We start from the raw sequence: 24,043 nt of genomic DNA on the forward strand, positions 1-24,043 counted from the left end.
TGAGGGCAAAAAGTCAGTTTTATTAAAAATGTCCATATAACATTTATTAAAATCTAATAAAATTATTCTTTTGATCCTTTTTTTCTCCAGGCCCAAGTACTGGGGTGCCAGGTCCCAGTGTTGAAAATAAATACATCTCATTAACATTATGGAGTGAGGCTGCAAGGGTCCTATTACTTTCCGTCTTTGTCCTATTCTTCCTCCTTGTCCCTTATTTGTCTGTTTCACGCAGTCAGTCACCTCATTTGTCACTTATCACAGTGAAGCAGATGAAAGTAGGGATGCACAAATTGTTCAACAAATGAACACAGTAGGAAACCATGAGATGGAGGCATAGGGAGGAGATCAAATAAGCCTATGATGCTACAGTAATGCATGTCACATAATTGTTCCTTTTAAAAATTCACAGGGATTAAAAACAGGTTGATGGTTGATGCGTCTAGTCAATTGTGTTCTTTAAAAATGCGGAGTCACTAGCCAGCAAGTTGACGTGTTGGGTGACAAGCACTGCACAAACTATTAAAAGAGAGCTTACAACTCTTGTGCAAAGGATATTCCTAATGTAGTGTATAATTAGGTCACGATCGACAGTAACAAAAGACAAATCCTGGCCTTTAAAATGAAAGAATAAGTTTGTTTCACAAGTCTATTGGAGAACGAGAACTAAATAACAACTGTAACCATAATTATACAGGGGTTTTCCAGAATCAGGTGCAAGGTATGTACATTTCATATCTCCCCTGCAAAATGTTTGAAACTCAGAGCTCTTATCCATTTGAAAACCAAAGGGGCAACATATACGTAGTTGTGCGACCTTTCACACACCGAAAATAGCAGATCTACAAGCTCAGAAGTCACTACACATCACGCTGTGAGGCCTTGTGAGGTTGTAGGTCTGTTATTTTCGGTTCGTGACACAGTGTGCAATCAGGTATAACAATCTCAGACCAGTAGACCATTTCATGATGTAACAGATCCACAAGCTTTGCATGCTGAAAACACATGCTGTAATCAGAGCAGAGTTATTCATTTTTTCTCCACTCTTGAAAAGCTGATTCCTGGAAATAAAATGGCTTCTATTTAATGAGGTTGATATGTTGAATGGGCCAGGTAAGTTGATGTTGAGTACTTATTTGAGTTTCCAATCCATGTTGTCGAGTGCTCTCCTCTTCTGCCGTACTTAAATAAAAAATAAAAACACGTAGATGCTCCCAAGTTGAAGTTGAAATTCATAAAATACATTCAGTCTCATTTCCTCCCATTCTATCGGCGAGAGAATCTGTTCTTGAAATTTTTGATAGTTTTAGCCATCATTGGGGCAATTTCTACAAGAGACAAGAGAGAAATGACCCATGAGATGGTTGAAATGACAAGCAAATTAAAAACATAATTTAATTAGTACACTTTCTCTGTACATTTTTCAATGTGACAAATTTTCTATGTGTTAATAAGAGAAAATTTGCGAAATGTGTGGCAAATCTGCAAAAAAAAAGCTCACCGCTATCTTTCTTCACAGATGTGAAAGTTGGGGTAACATTATCAACCAATATAAGGCAAAGAATTCTTTACAATACAAGTTATATTGGTTGTTAATTAATGGCACCTTTCAGCAGCTGTCAAAGTTTCCCAAGGGAGTTGGCTTGGAACAAATTTATATGTCATTGTAGTCAGACACATTTATGAAGACATTTGTGAAGAAAGCTAGTGGTAAGCACCATTTTTCTTTTAGTCCTACAAAATAGTATATAGGGTAAATGCCATCTAGGCAAATCCAGCACTGATTGCCATCTTGAAATGATGAACTAGGAAGTTACTAAGCTTACCAATACCGTATGCATAAAGTGAGTGTAACAGCGTTTAATGCAATCAGATCTGTTCTGTTTGGATGTATAGGCTGTCAAGTCTTATGTTTTTGCCAGTGGGCGTTCCCACTAGGCATGTAACGATACACTCAACTCATGATACAATACATATCACGATATGAGGTTCACGATACGATTTTTCACAATATTTTAAACAAATTTATTTTCCAGACAAATGACAGAAATCTTTTTTTGAGGTGCTATATACAGGTTTAATGTTTGTTTTTAGAAACGCCATTGACAATGAAGAGAATTTAAGTTTGTTTTGACACGTTTGTTTTACATCATTACATCACCTAATGTGAATAGACATGGATTAGATGACCATTGAATAAAGTAACATTTATAGCTGCTCCAAGCTATACCGAATTCCCTCCTCGATGTTGTAAGATGATAAGAGCGCCCCTCACTTCCCACGGGTGTGATTTATGATTTATCTCTTTATTGTTAATGGCATTTAATGTTTGTGTTAGGGACAAGATGACGTAAATTTTCCGTTCATTGTCAGTGTTTTTAAAACAAACATTGAACTAAAAACAAACATTAAACCTGTAAATATGAGGGGCTGGCACCCCTCAAAAATATGAAAATTCAAAACAGAGACAGCAGTAGTAGAGACCAGATCCATTGCAGTGCCCACTGCCCATACAGATGATGTCATACTCTGAGGTGGGATTTCCCTTCCTCCGAGTATGACATAAGCATAACAATGCGATCGTGTGTATATGGTTGATGCTGTACCACTTACTTTTGACCTGTGGCTTGTTGTCCACACGTGCTGCAGGCCTGGCAGGGCCTCCAGGTCCAGCTCCTCCAGTGGGTGCCAAGGAGGAGCGGGAGGAGCTGTGAGGAGGACTGTTTTGGGAAGAAGAGGACGAGGGCGCCGGTTCAGTAGAGTTAGAGCTGTACATCACAGCAGGCCTTACTCTGAAAAACAGCAATGGGGACACAATTAGTACATGAGTAGGACAGATCCAACGACATCAATTCAATGAAATAACACATATCTACTGATTGTTGTGTGTGTGGTCTTTAAACTGGTAGTGCCGCGGCCTAGCCCTGTGTTGATATGTCCATTCTATCTCCTTTGCCTTGTACCATTCAATGTGCCAGTCTGACAGGGGATCACTACGGCGCCCGACAATTTATTCCAGGATTGCTCTGTGTCCGTAAGCTTCTAGACAGAGACACCCTGTCCAGAACCCTACCAAATTTATAGTATACTAAATTGGCCTTAGTTTATTTGTACATGCATTTAAAACAAAAATCATAATAAATAAAAGACAAAAAAAATTCTAAAATCTAGATGTCCTGGCCTTAAGGTAGCAGTGTGTGTGTGTGTGTACTTACTTAATAGGAGCGGAAGCTGCAGTAGAGCTGGCTGTGGACCCTGAAGTTGTACCAAACTTCTCTTGTCGCCGGCGGACATCGCGTGGGGGCTTAGCTACGGAATTCACAAATGCCATCTTGACCGTTCTTCCTACAAGGGAGTAACATTTTCACTTTTATGATATAGCAGAGGTATGGTCAAATTATAGAAATAAGTGTATTAAACACGTGTGCAAGAAATCAATAGACAGTGATTACTGTGAAATGCCTTCATTATGGAATTCTGATTTCATGACATCCTGCAATTCTCCATATTCAGACCGCAGCCATCTTGCCAGCAAGGTGATACCTAGGTGACACTTCCCATAGACAGCCCATTCATCCAAACAGAAAAGTCCTCACTAATTATATTAAACAACGTCAAAATCACCAACATTGCAGCTGTAGGGAAAGCTTGAATTATCCTATTTAAATTATTATTATTAAAAGTTTTTGTTTAATAAAAATCCACGTAGACGTTTTATGAGCTACTTCCTGTCAAGAAATTATTTGAAAAAAAAATCATCTGCAAGGAATTTCTTGACAGGAAGTAGCTCATAAAATGTCTACGGTGGATTTTTATGAAACAAACACTTAAGCTTTCCCTACAGCAGTGATTTTGACCTTGTTTAATATAATTAGAGAGGACTTTTCTGTTTGGATGAATGGGCTGTCTATGGGAAGTGTCACCTAGGTATCACCTTGCTGACAAGATGGCAGCGGTCTGAATATGGAGAATGATCTGCATTGAGATAGCTTTTAAAGTAAAACTTTGAATCTAGGAGTGAATTGAATCAAATTACAGGTATTATTGGTATTATTACAGAGTCTTGCAGCACATTCATGTTTGCTTGTCTCCCCTCATGTCCTTTTCACACCCAAGAAATACGTTCCTACCTTTGGGCTTGTTGGCATGTGCAGAGCTGATGTTCTGAGTGAGCATCCGCAGGCGCTCCTCTCGCTCGTCATGCAGCCGCAGGTACAACTCACGCCACGACTCATACTCCTGGGGCGCTGCACGCTTAAAGTCTCGCTGACAATGGCGCCTCCACAGCTCGTCTGATTCCTCTATGAAACACTGAAAAAAAAGAAATGTAAAGGATGAGGGACACTAATGCATGTTTTGCGCAGGCAGTGAGGCACTCATGTCATTGTGTGGCTGTGTCGTTACCTTATTTCAGGTACAGTAGCCAGGCAACATTATTATCTAAGAAAGTACTGTATTATGTATGTATTATGTATTTGGGCCTTCCAAAATCTTGCCTCTTCCAATATCTCTCAAACAGGGGAGCTAAGTGAACTTGAACTAAACAGGATGTGCTACACAGGCCATTGCCTTACATTACTTTGTTTACAATGGCCAGAAGACAGCATAAACAGTATTTTACATCATGTTCAAGGCAACCAACAAAAATAAATCATCTATCTAATAATTCTAACAATGTCTGTCTGTCTGTCTGTCTGTCTGAATGTCACTGACAGCGCGTTATCTCATCATTAACTGCACGAATCACTCCCATTTTACACATTAATGATTAATAATGAATTTATTAGTGAATTAACCTCGCACCTTCACACACCTTCGTCCCTTAGCGACACCTGCATCACAGGCCACCGTTCTCACCGTTACCCCACTGGCATGCTTCCTCTAGCTACCGCCGCAACACGACAAAATGTGCTCTATACAATTTGTGTGTGTGTTGCATCCTTTGGTCGTCTTCTCCTGCTAAACTACACGGTTTGCACACATCTCACCATGCACAGCAGCGACAGCTAGCCTGTCCACACATGGACCACTACTTTGCATTCATATTCATGTCATATTTACAGTACTACGGCCTTCACAGTGACCGGGATATTTCCAACCCCCTCAGGCCAGGAGGCGGTGGGGGTGTGTGTGTGTGTGTGTGTGTGTGTGTGTGCGCGCGTGTGTGTGAGAGGGACGGTAAACAGTCAACACTTCTACTAAAGAAAGAGGCAGCGATGGAGCCATAAGTCCAAATCCATAAATTCGGGGACATAAATTCCGCAAAATACAAAACATGACGGCAGCAGCCTAATGAATCCTCCGAGCTGTTGTGTGCCAAGCTACATTATCACACGGAACCACAACCACAACAGTCAACACGGCAATGACCAGGGTTGCCACATTGACTGAGAGGGAAACAAGCAACCAGGTCTATGAAAATGTTAACAGGCCAGATCAAGTCAGAAAATCCGAAAATAAATCTAGAATAAGCAACAATATTGCTGACTGTCAAACATCATTGTCCAATGTTGTTTTAGAGCAGTGGTTCTCAAACATTTTCATGTCATGGACCACTAATATTCTATATATATATATATATATTTGCTGTTCATATATTCAGAACGGGTAAGGACTAGTATGATCAATGAATAAAAAAAACAAGAGTGAACATAGACGGCGAGAGCTGAGGGAAACATTGCAATGCAGATTGCTCCATTTCTTCTGGACTCGTGTTATTTTGCTACAGTATCTAACTATTACCATGTAACATTATACATCTAGTTAGATTATAGCCAAAACCAAACATGGTAGAATGCTTGTATCAAGACAGTATTTATGTATGTAGCATAGTTGGCTAATTTAACAGTAAAAAACTAGCTTGTTCTACATTCTCCAAAGTTGTCTAGTCTACCACACCTTTAATTATCCTCCACTATTACAACTGGCACTGGTGAACTGAACACGCTTTTTGCTTTGCCATTTTATCGATGGCAAATTTGCTTCATGCATGTACTCGCAAGGTAGAAAAAATAAATTGCAAACTGTCATAAGAAAGTTTGCAGTTTACATTAAGTCCCATGGCAATTTGAGAATAATGTTGGCAGCTCCAGACAGCACAGACTGTCGGCTAGTTTGAAAGCGTCGGGAGCTTGTCGGCAGCCGACGCATCAGAACCCGTTAATGAAGAACCGAGCATGTTCGGTCGGTCGCCGACCTCGGGATACGTCGCTATCCATGTTGTAGTGATGAGGGGGAAATATGCTCCACTGTAGAGTTGATCTCTAGTCTGCCCGTCATGTTTCAGGGCCGACTACTGGTGTAGTGTGAACTAGATACCATATTCTCAATCTCAACTCTCGGTTCCTATACCAATCGATTAACTCCAAAGAAAAGCTACCAGTTGCGTTTTGTTTTCGTTGTGGGATACAGAGAGGTTGCCAGATTCTGTGAGTGAAACAGGTCTATGAAAACAAGCCCAAAAGCAACCAGTTACCACTTGAGCCCTATTACATCAGCTATTTTGTGCTACTGAGACACACTGACCTCCATATATCATTCATGACACGAGCATAGTTGCTGTTTCAACACAGTGCCAGACTGAGACTGAATAATGACCGTGTCTTGGACTTGCACACTCATAAAACAAAATCAGACCTGTCTGAAGTGAGTGGTACAACAGTGCCTCCTGTTGGTACCCTAAACATACAGACAGACATTGCTGGTTCTAGGAGTGGTTGCACCACTCAATTAGACTTATATAAAACTAGAATTTCGTGCGCGCTACGCGCGCACTCATCCCAGAGCGACTTTGCCACGCACTATGGGAAGAAATAAATGGCGGGAGTTGACTCCACATGTAGTAACGAATGGGTTATTGGAAATGTACCATTGTTTTGTCCTGAATATTTCCACAGCCTAAGTACTAAAGGATTGTGACTGTGGGACAGACATACAGTCTGACATACAATAGGCTACACGTGTGCACAGTGAATAAACAATGACCTATATGCCCAGAGTTCTTAAATTAACATAGTTGGATTTTAACAGAAAGACAATGCCATAAATCAGTCAAAGTAAGTGACAGACTCAACAGTAGCACACAGCATGCAAGGCAGCGATGCATGCATGCAAACATGTTTGTCCAGCTGAGATTTAGTGTCTCCATCTCTCTGTGGAAGAGGTTGCACATGACCTGTACGGCCACACTGAGGCGCTCCAACACAAACACAGACACAAAACAACACCACGCTGTTTGTCCAGTTGACCCAAATCAACACCAATACCTAGCCTGTTTGTCCAAAACACAGTATCTGCTGGCCACGTGTCTACTTCGCCACAACCTAATGTTAGTAACAAATGTAGGGGAGAGCCGCCAAGGTTGTAACGCTTCACGGTTGTAACATGGACGTTATATCTTGATTGGTCAACGCCACCATGACGCCATCGCGTCAGTATGTGTACAGCAACGTACTCTACGTGGCCAGGAGTTTGAAGTTTGAAGTGTTTACCTTCAAAATGCGTCTAATTTTACACCTGGAGTATATGTGTGGTACAATTTTTGTCTTTGGTGTTGGTGAATAAAAATCCACATGGATGTGTTCATGCTTATGTTCTTCATTAGTTTGCATCGTGTTTAGACGGAATTCACGTTCATTCTGGTCTGTAAGCAACTGCAAAGAAAACTTGCAAAAGCGGGTCATTTGTAACATGTGTTACAAATGGTCCGCTTCCATTCAATGCCATTATATGTAATATTTACATATTTGACATATTGGCCAATATTATATGTTCTGAAATGGTATTGTATCGTGTAGTGTATTCTGAAATTAGTTTAGGGTTGTATAACGTTGTACAACTCAATCAATCAAACGTTTGTTTAATCAATGTATTGCACCATTGAAAAAAAAGAAATGGCCAAACTGGTACTGGTACACCCGATACTATTTAATATTTCCCTTATGTTTGATACATTTTCTTATCACATCCATGGTATGAAAACAATGCTAAGGAGTTGCTTCAATGAAATGTAATTGCTTTAAGCTGAGAACGATATGTTTAATGGTGTTTTTTAGCGTTGTTACATTTATCATGCATGCCGTTACAATTGATCCGATATGCGCAGCAAATGTAACACTGAAACAGCGTCCACGTTCGGTTGAATAACTCCCGACCTGTTTTATCAAAAAAATAACTTGAAGTGGTTTATGGTAGCTGACATGTGTAGGTCCGTTGCCTGAAAATATTACATGTGTAGCTAAACGGATCTCTGAGTAAAAGAATGAAACGTGCAAAATGTTACATCCTTGGCGGCTCTCCCCTATTAGTTTACTCACAGCACAGCACCGTCACTCCTGTCAGTTATTTCGTCCTAATAACTTGAAGTGGTTTATGGTAGCTGACATGTGTAGGTCCGTTGCCTGGAAATATGACATGTGTAGCTAAAGGGATCTCTGAGTAAAAAAATGGAACGTGCAAAATATGTTCTAAAATTGTATTGTATTGTGTAGTGTATTCTAAAATTAGTTTAGGGTTGTATAACGTTGTACAACTCAATCAATCAAACGTTTGTTTAATCAATGTATTGCCCCATTGAAAAAAAAGAAATGGCCAAACTGGTACACCAGATGCTATTTAATATTTCCCTTATGTTTGATACATTATCTTATCACATCCATGGTATGAAAACAATGCTAAGGAGTTGCTTCAATGAAATGTAATAGCTTTAAGCTGAAAACGATATGTTTAATGGTGTTTTTTAGCGTTGTTACATTTATCATGCATGCCGTTACAATTATTCCGATATGCGCAGCAAATGTAACACTGAAACAGCGTCCACGTTCGGTTTAATAACTCCCGAGCTGTTGTGTGTATTGCGTGGTTAAAAGGCCGTGTGTTTGTGTTGTAAACAACTCATGTTATGTCTGCGCACACTGTATGTTGCTATGGCTGCTGACGTTAGCATGTGTGCTATCAGGCAAAAGCTGAGATAGATATGCAACTACTACTGGGGGAAATGCCATACAAAACACAACACCTAATTTCGGAATGTTATTGTGACCTATTGAGCACAATCAGACCATCATGATTTGCTTGCTGGACCTATAATTAATTTATTAGCATTAAATGTCCACTCGCCCATCCAAAAGAAAAGCAAGATGGCTGCGACAGATTGTGAGCGCGACGGACTACGGAGGCCAGGAGGAACAGAGCTGGTGACGTAAGAGGCAGGCAGTGTTGCCAGGTTTGCGAATTGTAAGCGAGTTGCAGTGTATGCAAGTAGCGTGGTTAAATTCCTTGTTTCTCGGCGTGTTGTGGCACCCGTTTATCTGCTGGCTCGATCGTGATTTTCATAAAAGTAATATTTGCAGAGTAACTAAGAAACTTGAACGGCTAAAAAATAGGCTATGTCAGTTCGGGGAGGGTGGCGAATTTATTTTGCATATAGAGATGTGTGGTGAAAGTGTGGTTCGGTCGGAGATAGAGCATGAAGAATGAGTATGGGTACACCTTTTCACTTGTATAGTAGATGTGTGTTACCTGATTGCACTGCTCAATGCGATACAGCTGCTCTGGAGTGCACCTCTCCAAAACACGCTCTAGGATCTCAAAGGGGACCCCACCCACTTCATCAATAGCTGAAATTGATATATTGATTAACACAGAGCATAGCTTGATCAATTACACTTTTGCTTACAGCATACATAGAAAAAATAAAAAGGCTACCAGGATAGGCATTCACATTTCCCATTCCCATTCTTAAGCCTAATGTACAGTATACTTTGTCACATATGAAAGTAAGAACTTTTTCAACTGAAACAAGAAAATAAATGCATGTCACACCAGTTGAAAAATCTGTTATTTCAAACCGGAAGAATAATAAAAGCTCTCGTAGCCTGGGGCTTCTATTGAGAAAACTCGGTATGAGGGAAAAGGAAGTTCCAGATTGATGGTTCCTGCCTGATGACTATAAAACAATGACTACAACATGACGTAGTGACATCACCCACTCCCGACCGGATCATAAACCCAAAAAGGAATGCTGCCCAGGCTACAGCCAGTGTGATTTCTAGTCTAGAGGGGCGGATTAAAATTTGGTGGAAACTATTCAATCACCAATCTGTGCGCCCACCCCCACTCATCCTCGGTAGAACACAGCGGAGAACACTGACGTCACGTTTGCCCAGGCATTTATATATTAACAAAACACCTGCGGTCCCCAAGGCAAGGGATGAAGAGACGTAGTGAAAGAGAGGGGAAGAGAGAGAAACAACCAGAACCAGTCAGTGATGGAGATTGGACTCACAGTCGATATTGTTCTGCAGCACACGGATGCACTGCTCATACAGACTCATCATCTTGGGCAAGTAGGCGGTCTTAGCTCCCGAGTAGACCGCCATCTTGGAGTGAAACCGTTTCCCAGTGAAGCCTGGATCCTCCTCATCATTGGACACAGGAACTGAAACAAAACAAAAGAGACAGAAATGGAGCAGAGTGCAGGAGAGGAAGAGAAAGTACCATGGACAGGGTTATACAAATGCTGACGCTTGCAGGAGAAACTGGTTTTGAAACAAAATGCTAAGACATTTGCATTCCCAATACAAGTTGCTCCCCATACATGTCTATACATATGTTTATCTATTGAAAAGCTGACATACAGGTAAACCCACTTTGTGAAGAGATATTAGCAGATTTGACTAAGAGTCGAAATTGCCCTTCCTCACATAGTGTGACTAGCACAAGCTAATAAAGGCCTCCAAGCTGCCAAGTACTAAGTAATAAACAGGATATCAATCATTCTAGGAGGTCATGAAACACTGTAGAAAATAGTTTAATTATTCCAAAAAGCAAAGCCTCATCTCTGCCACAAAGCTTTTAAAACTGTAGAGACTGAATAGAATGTGATAATAGAGACAACTCTTACACACTGAGGCAGACACACAACCTGAAGTGGGCACTCTCTCTCTCTGTTAGAACAGTACCTTTACGCCTTGGTGGCGACAGTGGTGTTAGTTCGATGGAGGGTAGAGGTCTGTAGTTGGGCTGGATTGCTGGCAATGGGATGTCAGGGAGAGTTGGAAGACTTGGAACAGCTTCAACCACCTGAAGAGACAGATATATTTACAATGCGTTGATTTTGTGACTTGGAAGTCAAGATGGCATCATGCTTTCGTTGGGGGGATGACATGCAGTAAAGGCCGGCGGGATCGGGAGTCGAACCCGCAGCACACTGCCAGACTTGATTACCAGCCAAGGTGCCTGGACCGCTGAGCCACGGCCCAGGCCGAGTTCGGTAATATTTTAATGACTGAAGATTTGAACTAATGTAGTATCTAAAAAATAAAGCCAAACAGGAAAATTGTTTATGTATGATATGTGGCCAAAGCTTTGAACACAATGCATGACATGGCTTTTTAAGCAATGTCATGTATTGTGGTAGAAATCGCCTTGAGGCACCACCCTGTGCTTCCTGTACTCACCCTCTTGCGTTTCTCTGATGGCTGGGTCGAAGCAGATGCCGACTGCCCTTTCTTACTGGTCTTAGTCCCATTGGCCTTGCTAGCTTTGGAGGATGAAGACGAGGAAGAGGAGGCTGCAGGGGGAGGGGCGCGCACATGATGGGAAGAGGACGAGGCGTGAGATGGCCGACAGTGTGATGATGACGACGAAGACGATGACTTTTTCTTTTTCTTGATGACTGCGGGGGCATCGTACGTGAGGAAGGACTCGAATGACATGGTGGGAGTCTCAAATTCATCAAAGTCTTCCATCTTGGCCGGAGGCGGAGAGTCCTTGGCTGGAGAGTCCTTTGGTGCGACCGCTGGAGAGTCCTTTGGTGCGACCGCTGGAGAGTCCTTTGGTGCGACCGCTGGAGAGTCCTTTGGTGCGACCCGTGGTCGCCCTGGTTATACACAGAGGGATGTTATGGGAGGCAGAGGGATCAGTAACTAATAGATCGAGTGGAAGTCACGTGACGCAATATCTCTGAATCACAGGGATGAGCAGACTAGTTGATTTTATAGAAGTAAACGTTTACAAAAATGGTTTCAATCTCCCAATGACCAGTATTACAAACAAACTGCATTTATTTGACCCATCCCATCTACAGCAACGAGCACCTACCGGACAGTGCTCAGGGGCCAACTCCAATTATATTACCAGTACCTTGGTCAATTGCATTGGCAGGAGTAAATGTACCTAGCATGCTATGTTGTTCTTTTGGTGTGGGAGGAAACCAGAGTAATGCAATGGAGAACATACAAGCTCTATACAGAAAGGCCACTCCTGCCGACTGGTGTTTGAACCCGGGTCCTTCTTGCTGTGACTGTTACTTTCTCAGCAAAGAATAACAGTCATTAAAGTTGTCTGCATGTAATGAAAATCTGAAAATCTCAATCCTTCAATTATTCAGGATTAACCACAATCTTTGCATCCTGTCCTGTGTGTGCACAAATGTCCCTGCATACATACATAAATAACTAAGCTACATCCAGTTGCCTGTATTTCATCATTACTGTATGTGTTATCTGATCCACTCCATCATGCTGTACCGGAAGACGGAAAGAGATTTTAAGTGGCCTGGTCATGTGCCTGTAAAGACTATTATAGTATACAGTATACTAGGGTAGTTTCAAGAAAAGAAAATGCTTACACTTAAAATCAAAGGACTGTGCACAATGGATCAAAATTCTCATAATTTCAGGTATCTTTTTTGGGCTAATAGCAGTATTTTTTGAATACATGGATTCACCCAGCTTACTCAAACACATGCCACAGAATAACGCAACACTCACCATCACTTCCTCCTTTCTTCTTCTCCTCTTTGTCCCTCTCCTTCTTGCCATCGTGTTGTGTCGAGTGCCGACTGTGCTTGGCAGCCTTGTGCGCTCCACCGTGGTGCAGCTCTCCATCTGCGCTGCGCTTCTTCCCCTCGCCCTTCCCACTGTCACAACTGCCACCACCACGATCGCCACTCTGTGTCTGTGTGTGGCGTTGCCGCCTGTCTTCATCCTTGAGCCTCTCCTTTTCCTTGCTGTGGTCACCATGGGAACTGTGTTGATGGTGGTTCTTGCTGGGCTCTTTGTGTGGCTTTACATGATGGCGAGCCTCTTTGCGAGGCGGCGGGCTGGGCTCAGGCTCAGGCTCGGGCTCAGGACTCTCGTAGCCCTCAGACTGGTAGCCTCCTCTCAGTCCGCTGCCATGGGCCAGCCGCGGGGGGCTATAATGCTGTTGCTGTGGTGGTGAGGGCGAGTAGTTGGTGTGGTAGCCTCTCTCCTCCTCCTCCTCCTCCTCCATCTCAGCATTCTCCTCCTCCTGTTCCCGGTCATCCTCCTCTACCCTGTATGAGTGCTCCTCCCCAGGAGAAGGATCCCGAGGAAGCCTGTGACCGTAGTTTGCCTCAGAGCCCCGAGAGTGTGCATGTGACCGTGTTGCCTCTTTGGCATGGCTTTTACTGGATCTGTGACAGCAACATTATGCAATTAATCAAAGGATAACCCTGTACAGTGACCACCACCTCAATAGCATTAAGTGATTTGTCTCAATGATTAGGAAGAGGCACCATATAGATCGTTTGTGCAAATACAGGCTATTAAATGTTTCCCAAAGTTTTTAGTCATAATTTTGGGATCTTCAATGTATGTCACATAATTCCAAATTTCCAATTATCATTTCCTAAATACCTGGATCATAACATTGTGCACCTTTTTCACCTGCAGTCCTACTATCACATTACCAGAGATATGGCTGAGGGAGACAGATCAGCAGCAAGAGATTGAAAACAATACACCCAATAATTTGAAATATAAAAGCACTAAGCAGACATCCAGGCACATTACTGATCTTATGACTTTAACCCATTCTGGGCGGGAACCCATTTTGGTGTTAGCATCATGTTATGCTTTAAAACTGTCAGGATGTAGAAGACATTTTTAGAATCTGATCTCGGGTCAGAATGGGTTAACTAGATAATAATATGCACGCTGTGTGTAAAATCCGCAATACTTTGGCATTACGATAAATTTGAGGAATCCTGTTAGCCGTGTTCACCAGGTGTCAAACACCAACCACATTTTTTTCATGGAAAAAAGTGTCATGGAATCGATGGTTCATCTAATGATGAACAATCGATTCCATGGCACTCTGGAGTCTGGATAACAGTTTGTCAAAAGTGTTAACAAATAATTTTAATTACCTGTCGGCTGACTGAGGAACCAGCTCCTTCCATTTGGCTACAAGATCTTTCGCAGCTCCGCCAGCAAGTTCATGCTTTCTAAAAGAATTCACCGTTTTCCCTACACCCGTTTCCTACAAGACCACAAAGAGAAAGTAGTGGTAAGCAGTACTGTAGTAGTGATTATTAATATTAGATTATAGAATATACGTTTTATCTATCAGGGTTCATAGCCTTGTATTGTTTTATAGAGGTGTGACATCATCATACCAAGAAGTTATGCAGGAAGTTCAGGAGCGCCTACCGAGTGGCAAAACACTACTTTCTGGCCTCGACAGCTCATACATCCAAACAGAAAAGTCCTATTTGATTCCATTAAATGACTTTAAACAACATTAAATTCACTTTGTCATACACATTGCCACTCGCTTTGCCACTCGATCTGCCATTCACTTTATGCATGCGCAAATTGCGCATATCCTCTATTAAACATGTAAATATCCGTGTGTATTGTTTTTTGTATTTGTTACTCAGTTTGTATTTCTCAATTTACTTCTACATTTGTAAAAAACTAAAAAAAGAAAAACTAAAAAAAACATATCCAGACTAACCAGTGGGCATGCATGCTTTTTTTTACTCCAAAATCCTGTTTCACATTTCACACATACATTGTACATGTCTGAAAGTTGACCATTTTAAGCCCCCTCTCGTAAAGTCAATGTTTGCATTGGTATTGTACGATAACCTGAGACCTTCATTTTACCTTTTACAGCTAGTCTGTTCAGTGTGCTTGTATGGCACTGTGTATATTTGAAATGTGCAACAGTTAACTCATCTAATGGTTCAGGTAAGTGCACTAAATATCTCAGTGAGTACATGTAGCAAGGGCTCTACGGTTGCATTAGTGCTATATTACCTCCTCATAAAAAGATGGAAGCAGGCTTTAAACTTTGCTTGTGACAACACTGACCAAGACATCAGTTCTTGATATCCTGCTACTGGAAAAATGACTGCAAGGTCTTAAGAATTTGGTGTACATTTACAGCCTAGTACATAGGCAATAGGATAGTGGATATTTATGAGGACAATAGGATGTGGCGTACTGCTTCATTTAATGCCTGGGTCTAGTTCAATGAAACATCCCCAATTTAACCTTACAAGCACAGCAGCCTCCCTTTTCCTGAGCTTGAAGATCATTAGTATGTTCAGTTCATGACACTAGCTTTGTTACACGCGCTCATCCCAAAGAACATAAATGAATTATATGTACTGTAGTTAAAAATATATATTTACCACAAGTATATCTACAGTTATAGGAAGTTCTCCCAGCCTCTTCAGAGTCTTCACTAACTGATACGGAAAAAGAAGAAATTACAATGGTTAAGGCATACACCAATAATCCTGCACATGCAACTCTACCACTACAAATTTCAGATCTGTATTCACACTGGCAGATGCAGATACAAAGTTGCAAAGCTACATAGCGTCTTTCTATCTTTGTAGCTGAAGTTGAAACCAGCTCAACTTTTTACCAGCTGCAAGCTGGTCTATATCCTCTCAGTATGGCTATGAGGAGAGGACCTTTGCGGAGTATGCAAGACCTAGTCCCTTTGCCTAACCCTAGTCCCGATTGGTTGGCTAGTCTCTAGGCTACCAGACACTTCTTCAGGATTGGCTGTGCAAGCAAAAACCCATCGTCTGAACCAAAAATTAAAAAAAATAGATGCCTCATTGGCCGCTTGTTTGTTGGAGCGATGTGTGTTGAAGGAGGGGCGGAAGAATTTACACTGTGGGAGGAAGTACACCGGAAGTGTTGAAGGCACGTTACGTCACGCTGCCAGTGATTACTGGCCAATCACAGCGCATCTTTTCCGGGACTTATCAGACCCGAACATGCGCTCTGTGGCGCAAGTTCATGCTTCCGTGGTGCTTTGCAAGGAATCTCGGGAAAGTTTTGCCCTCCCTTGAGCACATACGCTCCAGAGCCGGAAAGGGCGTCTACCTTTATATGTCTATGGTCTGAACGGCATAGTCCTCTGGCCAATGGGACTTCCCATATCCCACATCCCAAGACACAACAGCATTAAAAACATCCTGCATGTACGCGGTCGGCCAATCAGAGGCAGTAACTAGGACGTGCAGCTAGCCAGTCGCGGTGCGGGAGGCGGGATATGGGAAGTGAGGAAGAGAGAATTTCAGAGAAGCCAAAATTTTAAAAAAAGATAAAAGATTACTTAACGGCAACTCCAATTAGCGCTGCTTCGCACAAGTTTCTCGTGGTCTCCTACTGCTGTTGGATACATCGGTGAAACATCTCATCAACACTCAAGCGACCCCACGGGTCTCCGTGAACAGACAGTAGGTAAAGCTGCATCCTATGAAGAGTGGAATAACCTACGAGGGACCCTAGGGTACCGGCGTCCAAAATTCAGAAAAAGGTAGCCGAGGGTCACAAAAGGGGCTATGGGGCAGCAAGCAGCGGCCTGAACACCACAGTCACAACACTACACTATGCAACGCTCCGACACTAGGCATGTGGAAATTGACAACAGCAAGCAACAACCCATCATCTGCATGCAGCAGCTGATGATAATAAGACTGAATATGATAATTTCTTGTTTGTAGCTTTGTAGGCTAGCTGTTGTAGCTTCTGCAGCAGCTACAAACATTGGATGTATCTTTGTATATTCATGTCGCTGGCTTCCATTGAAAATGAAGGGTAGACTGTATCATTGCATCTGCCCGTGTGAATGCAGAGTTGACAGTCAAGTTTTCTACACTACTCAAAGTCAACAGTCAACATGACCTTAAAGTTAATGGTAGAAACCTTAGAAAGCTAAATTGTATAATTTATTGTGCGCTGCACCTCAAAATTGAAATGACAATTTCTACTACTAACAATAGGCCCTACTTGTTAAAATGATTAAATCACAGTAAAGCAAATCATAACACAAGTACACAAGTTACAAAAATAGAATGCAAACTCAGTCTGATTCCAAGGTTAATAACTCTTATCACTTCAAGTGAAGATAGATAACACTGACGTGACATCCAAGAATCGATTGGGCATTCTGCTCATTGATGATTGTTGCTCTAGATAGCATTAGTCATGCTTGATGATGACTCACAGTTCAGATTTAAAAAATAAAAATAAATTGCGCACAGTCATGGCGTCATTCAAACTGATGTCGTGGCAGGGGGTCGGTCTGTGAGTGAGGGTCCGAGGCTGACAAAAGAGTAGTAGTAGCAGCAGTAGTTCTAGTAGTAGGCTAGTATTCACTAGTAGTAGTAAGTAGCAGTACGATATCCTATATTTGCTTAGTTTGTATCAACAATGCCATTTCAGTAGATTAATGAAAAGAGTAAAGACATTTGGCTGTTTATAAATCTTGCATTTCCTTGAAAACGACAAACAATTAAGTGCAGAGTAGTGCACAGACCCCAGTGGGGTTCCACTGTAATGAATGATTGGGGCCTACTCGGCTAGCAATCTGCCTCCGGTCTGCTCAGTGCTCATCACAGACCACAATGTTCACTATCGTTGTACTTCTGCACCAACGTTAGCAGTAGGACGGCTAACAGATAATACAAGTGCCTTTGCTTGACAAATATTGACGTTACGACGTTTGATTGAAGACTAAAGTTGATAGGCCCAGTGGCCGGGGGTATAAGTCCGTCATTATTACAAACAAGTTTAAAAGACCACATTATTTACGGTATAACGGTGACGTGATCTTAAAAAAATAAAACGGAGATCTTCCACGAAACTACCACCAATACCACTGCTCACGCGACAGCGCCAGGCAGGCCCGGGGACCCACTCGCTTCCAGCCCAGGCAAGTCCCCCGGCCCTCACAACAACGGTTTGGTCGTTACCTTGCGGGGCTCCAGGTTCTCCAGAAGCCGAGACTGGAGTCTCTCCACGGTGTCCTGCAGCTCCTCCGCCATGTTTACTGCCGCTGGTGGTACCCTGTGCCCGGAAACGGCTTCATCTGTGAAGCAAACGGGAACGCTGGCCTGGTCCTCCTTCCTCCTGCCTGGTGACAGATCAGATTGACGGAACTACGTCATGCAACAGCTGACAAAAAGGGACAACTATATGGATATATGAGTATCTGGGGAAAATGCAACGTTGCTATTTTGAAATGTCCACTTTTTAAGTAAGTAGCCCAGATTGCATTTCGAAAATAAATTGATGTAGACTCTACATTTCTAGCCTACCCCTAGAGCAGCTCAGCACAGCAGAATAGTCTGGACCTAGCCCTGGGCCTGCCTGACCCCTGTCGTCCCAATCACCCTCCCCCCATATATTATAACTCTAGCCCTCCCCTCATACGCCCGGCCCAAGATATTATCCCAGACCAAACCACTGACTGACCCGTTGACTCGTCGTTGATTAAACAATGCTATAATTTAATCATGAAAAGAAAAGTTAATCTGACATAGGCTACAGCCAGGTTTCTCACTTTCTTAGCCCTCTGACCCAGTTAAAAATGAGACCACATTACCCTCCCCTACACACACATTAGGGGCCAGCCAGCCCAGTACCTCTCAGACGTACTATGGCAGACTTCCTCAACTGGCATTGTAGTGGGGTTTCGTCTCCATGTAAAATGTAGTTGTCATTTACAACTCATGTAAAAGTTTCACTTTCACTACTAATTTGAAGGTGAGATCTATAGAACCATTTTGGTTCGAGTGACAATCAGCCAGATAAAATAAATTGGCCTCTAGGGGGCGTACCCACCATTAGCCCTATACCATTATGTTAACTTTTGATTGAATTATCCAATCTGAACACATGAGATACCGGTATGTACCCCCCCCCCCCCCCCCCCCTATTATAATGAATTGCATTTTTATAGCGCTTTTCCAAGTGCTCAAAGCACTTTACAATGGTTCATTCATTCATACATTGGGTAAATGTTTGGGCTACATTGGGAGGTGAAGCGGCAAACAGTCGACGCCAGCGTCCTCACTTACCACATTCACACACCAATGGTGGCAAGCTTACACCGACCGACTCATTGGAGGCAATGTAGGGTTCAGTGTCTTGCCCAAGGACTCTTCGACTCTACCTCCTGAGCCACAGTGAATATCCACAAAAATAGCAAGTAGTCCAGCATCTATGTGCAGTATTTTGATGGAATTGTGCACTTTATGATAAAAGCATGAAATTCGGCACACAGTTGGAGCATGCCATAGGGAACATTGTTGACTATGGGGCCATCACAGATGTGTCCCGTGGTAACCATGTGGCAGCCATTTTCTAAAATGGCCACCACCTGCTGTGTGTGTGTATATATATACATTTTTTTAAGAGTAAAGAGAGCCTACTGATGAGGGCCATTGATGAGTCAATCAGCTAAATGTGGTTAACTAGCTTTCAAAGCCTCATATCAGGTTCATTAGAGGGCTTCCTTAAAAAAAAGTAATAAAAGTAATGAATTGTATGCCTGCGAAACCCGTGGTTGTAGAAAACATCTATATTATGCCCGTCTGAAAGTCCCAAGGACTCACCTAGTGAACATCTATATTATGCCCGTCTGAATGTCCCAAGGACTCCCCACCTAGTGAACATCCATTTGGACTGAAGGATGAAGTTATTTGAATTTGGTGGTCAGAGGTCAAACGTTAAGGTCACTATTGCCTTCACTACAGCACAGCTTGTGTGCGGCCAGTTGTGCAGTAAGTACTCAGAGCTGATGGTAGGTGTTTTGCTCCACCTCAGCAATCCATCTCTCGTTGTGAAACGGCAGACCTCTGCACAATGGTTGATACTGACAAGGCTGATGTATGATGACTGCCATGCCCAAAATGAGAGCTTACAGGCGAATAGGAGAAGTGCAGACAGTTGGTGTTTGTGGTTGGTGGTTTTTAGGCAATCACAGTCAGTCAGACTCGATAGGCACTTGGGCCCTTAAGTATTCAATTAACGACAGTTTTCTGGAGGAATAGGATATATTCTCTAGTGCTGGACTCCTAGAAATTCCAGAGACCCCTAACACAAAAATATGGAGAAGCCGCCTTTAGCTACTATGCCCCTGTGCTGTGGAACAGCCTGCTAAGGGATTTACGGTTCTCTGAATCTGTGGACATTTTTAAACAAAATCTTAAGACACACCTCTTTAGCATTGCTTTTACTTAGATCAGGGGTTTTCAACTGATTATGAACCAGGGACCACCCTGACTGAGAATCTACCTGGGGACCACTTTGTGTGGGGAGGGGGGATATGGGTGTGGTGTGTGGGGGGGAATTAACCTTCCATATTAAACTCATGTTGCTGTTCATTGTAACTTACTGTATGTATGAGCGAGCAGACACATGCGCTTAATTATGGGCACATTTCCTTATACTGGTGACTCAACCAGGCAAACCGGAAGTCTGTGGAAGTTCTTTACGGCCGACCCAGTAACTGACAACATCCACACGTCATCGTCATTTACTGCATTGTTTCTCAACTTGTGGTCAATACAATAAATTAAAATACAAATCTTCACTTTCCTACATTACTAAATGCATGGTTAGGGACCACATGTAATACCTTCACGGACCACCAGTGGTCCACTGACCACCTGTTGAAAACCCATGACTTAGATCATTGCATGTCCGTTTCCTGTTTTAGTTGCTCCTTTTGTTTTTGCTATTACTATTACTATGTAGTTGATGCTTTCTTGTTGTATTTTTGCTCTTTCTGTGAAGCACTTTGAACTACACTCGTTGTCTGAAAGGTGCTATATAAATAAAGATTGATTGATTGATTGATTGATTGATTCTTCTTATTGATATAATTATTATGAAAGAAAAATAGGATGAAATATTTGTTTAGTCCAAAAAAAAAAGTTGAGAGTTAACTTAAATGACACTGATGTCATTTAACAATCACTGATGTTTTTCAAAGACATGGTTTAGTTTATTTTTTGAAAAAGCTTAGGTTTAAATTAATGTTAGTTCCAGCAGGGCCAAGCACAAAAAATGTTTTATAGTAATATGGGGTACTCGGGGGCAAGATTAATAAAATAGTGAAAATAGCTGATCTATAAGCTGATGTGTTGCATCGCGACGCGTTGGGAGTTATTTTCACAATTTTTAAATAAAAAATATTGGATACTGAAATAGACTAAAACTGGAAGTTTTATAAACAGACAGTATAAACATTTATCGATATCTTTGTAAATACTTGTTTTAATTTGTTTTATTTATTTAGTAAACTATAATAACCCTGTGTGAGCATCAGTGATTTGGTAGCTTGGGCTCCTATGGGATATTTTTGGAGGGGAGGGAGCAGGGGCTGCCTGTATTTGGAAATGGAGGTGGATTTTGGAAACTGACCGTCACACTGGTGGAATGAGAGTACACAGCAAAGTTCTCAGTGTTATTTTAACTCTGAGAGTGTGAAAATGGATCCCTGCAGGTCCATATTTACACTCCGACAGTTAAATTAACACTGTGTGTTCTGCTGTGTGCAGGGGCAGGAGTGGATCAAGTTTCACAGCCCTGGTTGGGAGCCTTGGTCCTCCTCAAACGCCAACCCACACAGCACTCTGGCAGACAGACGGAGGACAGAAGGACAAGGAATAGAGCAACAGAGAGACACCTGTGAGACAAAAAAAGTCAACAAAGTGAAGTAACAAAGAAAGCAAGCATTAAAGAAAGAGAAACTGAGAAAGACAAAGAAAGGAAAAGTGAGCAGAGAAAGGAAGGTAAATCAAATGTTTACTCTGTTTACTGAAAATGTGCTACATGCTAGACCATGGATTAAATTGGCTTGTTGAACAAAAAAACAATAACTTTTAACTTATTTACTCAACCAGTTGATTGGTACCCAAATGTGAGTCACTAAATAGCATCACAGTTTGAAAGTGGCTTGTATCCTGTGTCCACAGCAAAATCCCCAGTTTTAGTATATAATGGAATAGATTCTTATTAAAGATCAATTTTAGTACTTTAAAAGTAACTGAATAAAGTGCCATTCACACTGAGCACTAGGATAACTACGTATGACTATATAGTTCACCAATGTATGTTTCTCTGCCCTCCCCTAGATTTTTAAAACTATATTTTTGTAGTTGAAGTTATAGTGCTCAGTGTGAATGGCTCTGCTGTTGTCTGCTAAAATGTCTAAATTGTACACACTGAAGATTTTGCTCTGGTTCTGAACCAGCAAATGTGGACACAGAATAATATAACAGGAATATAGAATTAAATGTGGGCTTCATAGTTAATTCAAAATTAAGTTCACAGCATGAAAGCAATTGATTAACTCTACTGGATAACTGCATGAGGCCCTCTTGCCCGTCATCAGTTATTTTACCACGGTTCATGCTTCAGGTACAGTTCTTTTGTAAATGATCAAAACTTACGTACATACATACGTATAACAGTACTGACTGACTTTAAAATGTCAGGTTGGGGAACACCGTTAGCTGTCATTCTCCTGCCATGTAATTAGACTGTCGACCACAGCAACGTCCCCGGTAAAATTCTGTCTGGAGACCTGCCTTGCATGTCATCTCCCTTTTCTTTTTTTAAATAACATTTGTTATTGAATTTTTATGTTTTCACATAAAGATGAATCAAATGTATACAGATAAAGTGAGACAAAGTAGAAAGTTATAAATTTAAATCTCCCTTTTCTTTGATCCGCTTGCCATCTACCTACACTCTCCTGTCAAAGTAAAGCAAAATGGCTGCCTTAAAAATCATGACATACTTTACAATCACTGATTACAAGTACATATTGATTGTAATTCTTAACTGATCTGGAATCAGATCATGTGCTTGATCCTAGAGCCATTATATGTGCACAACACACACGCACGCACACACACACACACACACACACACACACACACACACACACACACACACAAACAGTCAGCACCTATAAATACCCTGTTGAGATAGGCAGAGGAATCCTGTTATTGGCAACTTGGCACTGGATGGAGGTGGTGGGAAGGACACAACAAGTCGTGTGTGTGTGTGTGTGTGTGTGTGTGTGTGTGTGTGTGTGTGTGTGTGTGTGTGTGTGTGTGTGTGTGTGTGTGTGTGTGTGTGTGTGTGTGTGTGTGTGTGTGTGTGTGCGTGCGTGCGTGCGTGCGCACTGTACAGTGGGGAAGCTCCTACATATCACTGTGTTTTGAAATGCTTTGAAGTACATTAGATGGACTGAAAGTAAACAACAGCTGTTCACAGGGCTGTACGTGATCATTGTTCCTGGCACTTGATTGTTTACATACCCGGACTGTGCATCCCTAATCTGAGGACATATTTCTCAAACTGCACTTTTGTTCTGTGGTTATAAAGATTATTTTAGCGCTATGCCCTATGCCCGGGGTGTCTGCCAATTTTCCACAGCCCTCCTCTGATGGAATTTGATTGAGCTTCACATCACGTTCTTCTTTCATGTTTTCACTGTTGCCTTTCATCCGAAAGTATATCTATATATCTAACTGTTGGTACTGAAGTAAACAAAAACAAACAGAAAAGAGACAATCTTACCTAAACTGGTGTGTGGTCTCTTCTGTAATTCCAAAAGGCACACTCCATTCGAAGCCTGTTCATTGTTTACCCCACTGTCCTTGGCCAATAATATTCTCATGCCGTGACAACTCCCAGTCACTGTGTACATAGATTCGTTAAATTAACTTTCATTCCCAGCTTCCTAATCAGCAATCTCATCCAGCAACCATAATTTGAACATCCCAAAAACATAATGACAAAAAACCAACCACACTACTCGCTAGTCGCTACATCATAAAGTATAGGTGAATGGGTAGATGCCACCTGTCAAACAGAATGTCCCTGGTTCACCTCCCGGCCTTAGTCTATGAGTCAAAGTGCCCCTGAGCAAGACACTTAACCCCAACTGCTCCACAGATGACCCCTCTTCC

General features: G+C 41.9%; 2 protein-coding genes across 3 annotated transcripts in view; one reads left to right on the top strand and one right to left on the bottom strand.

Moving 5' to 3' along the window:
• The window catches only part of eloa (elongin A), a 26,167-nt gene continuing 2,124 nt past the window's right edge, over positions 1-24,043 (bottom strand). The window contains exons 1-13 of one of the 2 annotated variants that reach the window (XM_080788192.1): positions 18,371-18,426; positions 18,026-18,186; positions 15,443-15,499; positions 14,171-14,283; positions 12,771-13,435; positions 11,457-11,878; positions 10,959-11,079; positions 10,283-10,435; positions 9,517-9,614; positions 4,128-4,308; positions 3,213-3,342; positions 2,611-2,789; positions 1-1,325 (exon numbers count right to left, since the gene is read on the bottom strand). In XM_080788192.1, coding sequence (XP_080644318.1) covers positions 1,264-1,325; positions 2,611-2,789; positions 3,213-3,342; positions 4,128-4,308; positions 9,517-9,614; positions 10,283-10,435; positions 10,959-11,079; positions 11,457-11,878; positions 12,771-13,435; positions 14,171-14,283; positions 15,443-15,499; positions 18,026-18,097 — 2,253 coding nt within the window. In that variant the 5' untranslated portion in view covers positions 18,098-18,186; positions 18,371-18,426 and the 3' untranslated portion in view covers positions 1-1,263. Of the gene's footprint in view, positions 1,326-2,610; positions 2,790-3,212; positions 3,343-4,127; positions 4,309-9,516; positions 9,615-10,282; positions 10,436-10,958; positions 11,080-11,456; positions 11,879-12,770; positions 13,436-14,170; positions 14,284-15,442; positions 15,500-18,025; positions 18,187-18,370; positions 18,427-24,043 lie in introns of those variants that run through there. The other variant, XM_080788193.1, reaches the window with a different exon arrangement.
• The window catches only part of klhl43 (kelch-like family member 43), an 11,401-nt gene continuing 9,042 nt past the window's right edge, over positions 21,685-24,043 (top strand). Inside the window, exon 1 of the mRNA XM_080788194.1 lies at positions 21,685-21,853. The gene's annotated coding sequence lies outside the window, so the exon portion shown is untranslated. The remainder of the gene's footprint in view (positions 21,854-24,043) is intronic.

This window comes from Protomyctophum bolini, assembly GCF_963924005.1.
Source record: "Protomyctophum bolini genome assembly, chromosome: 17".
Lineage (NCBI taxonomy): Eukaryota > Metazoa > Chordata > Actinopteri > Myctophiformes > Myctophidae > Protomyctophum > Protomyctophum bolini.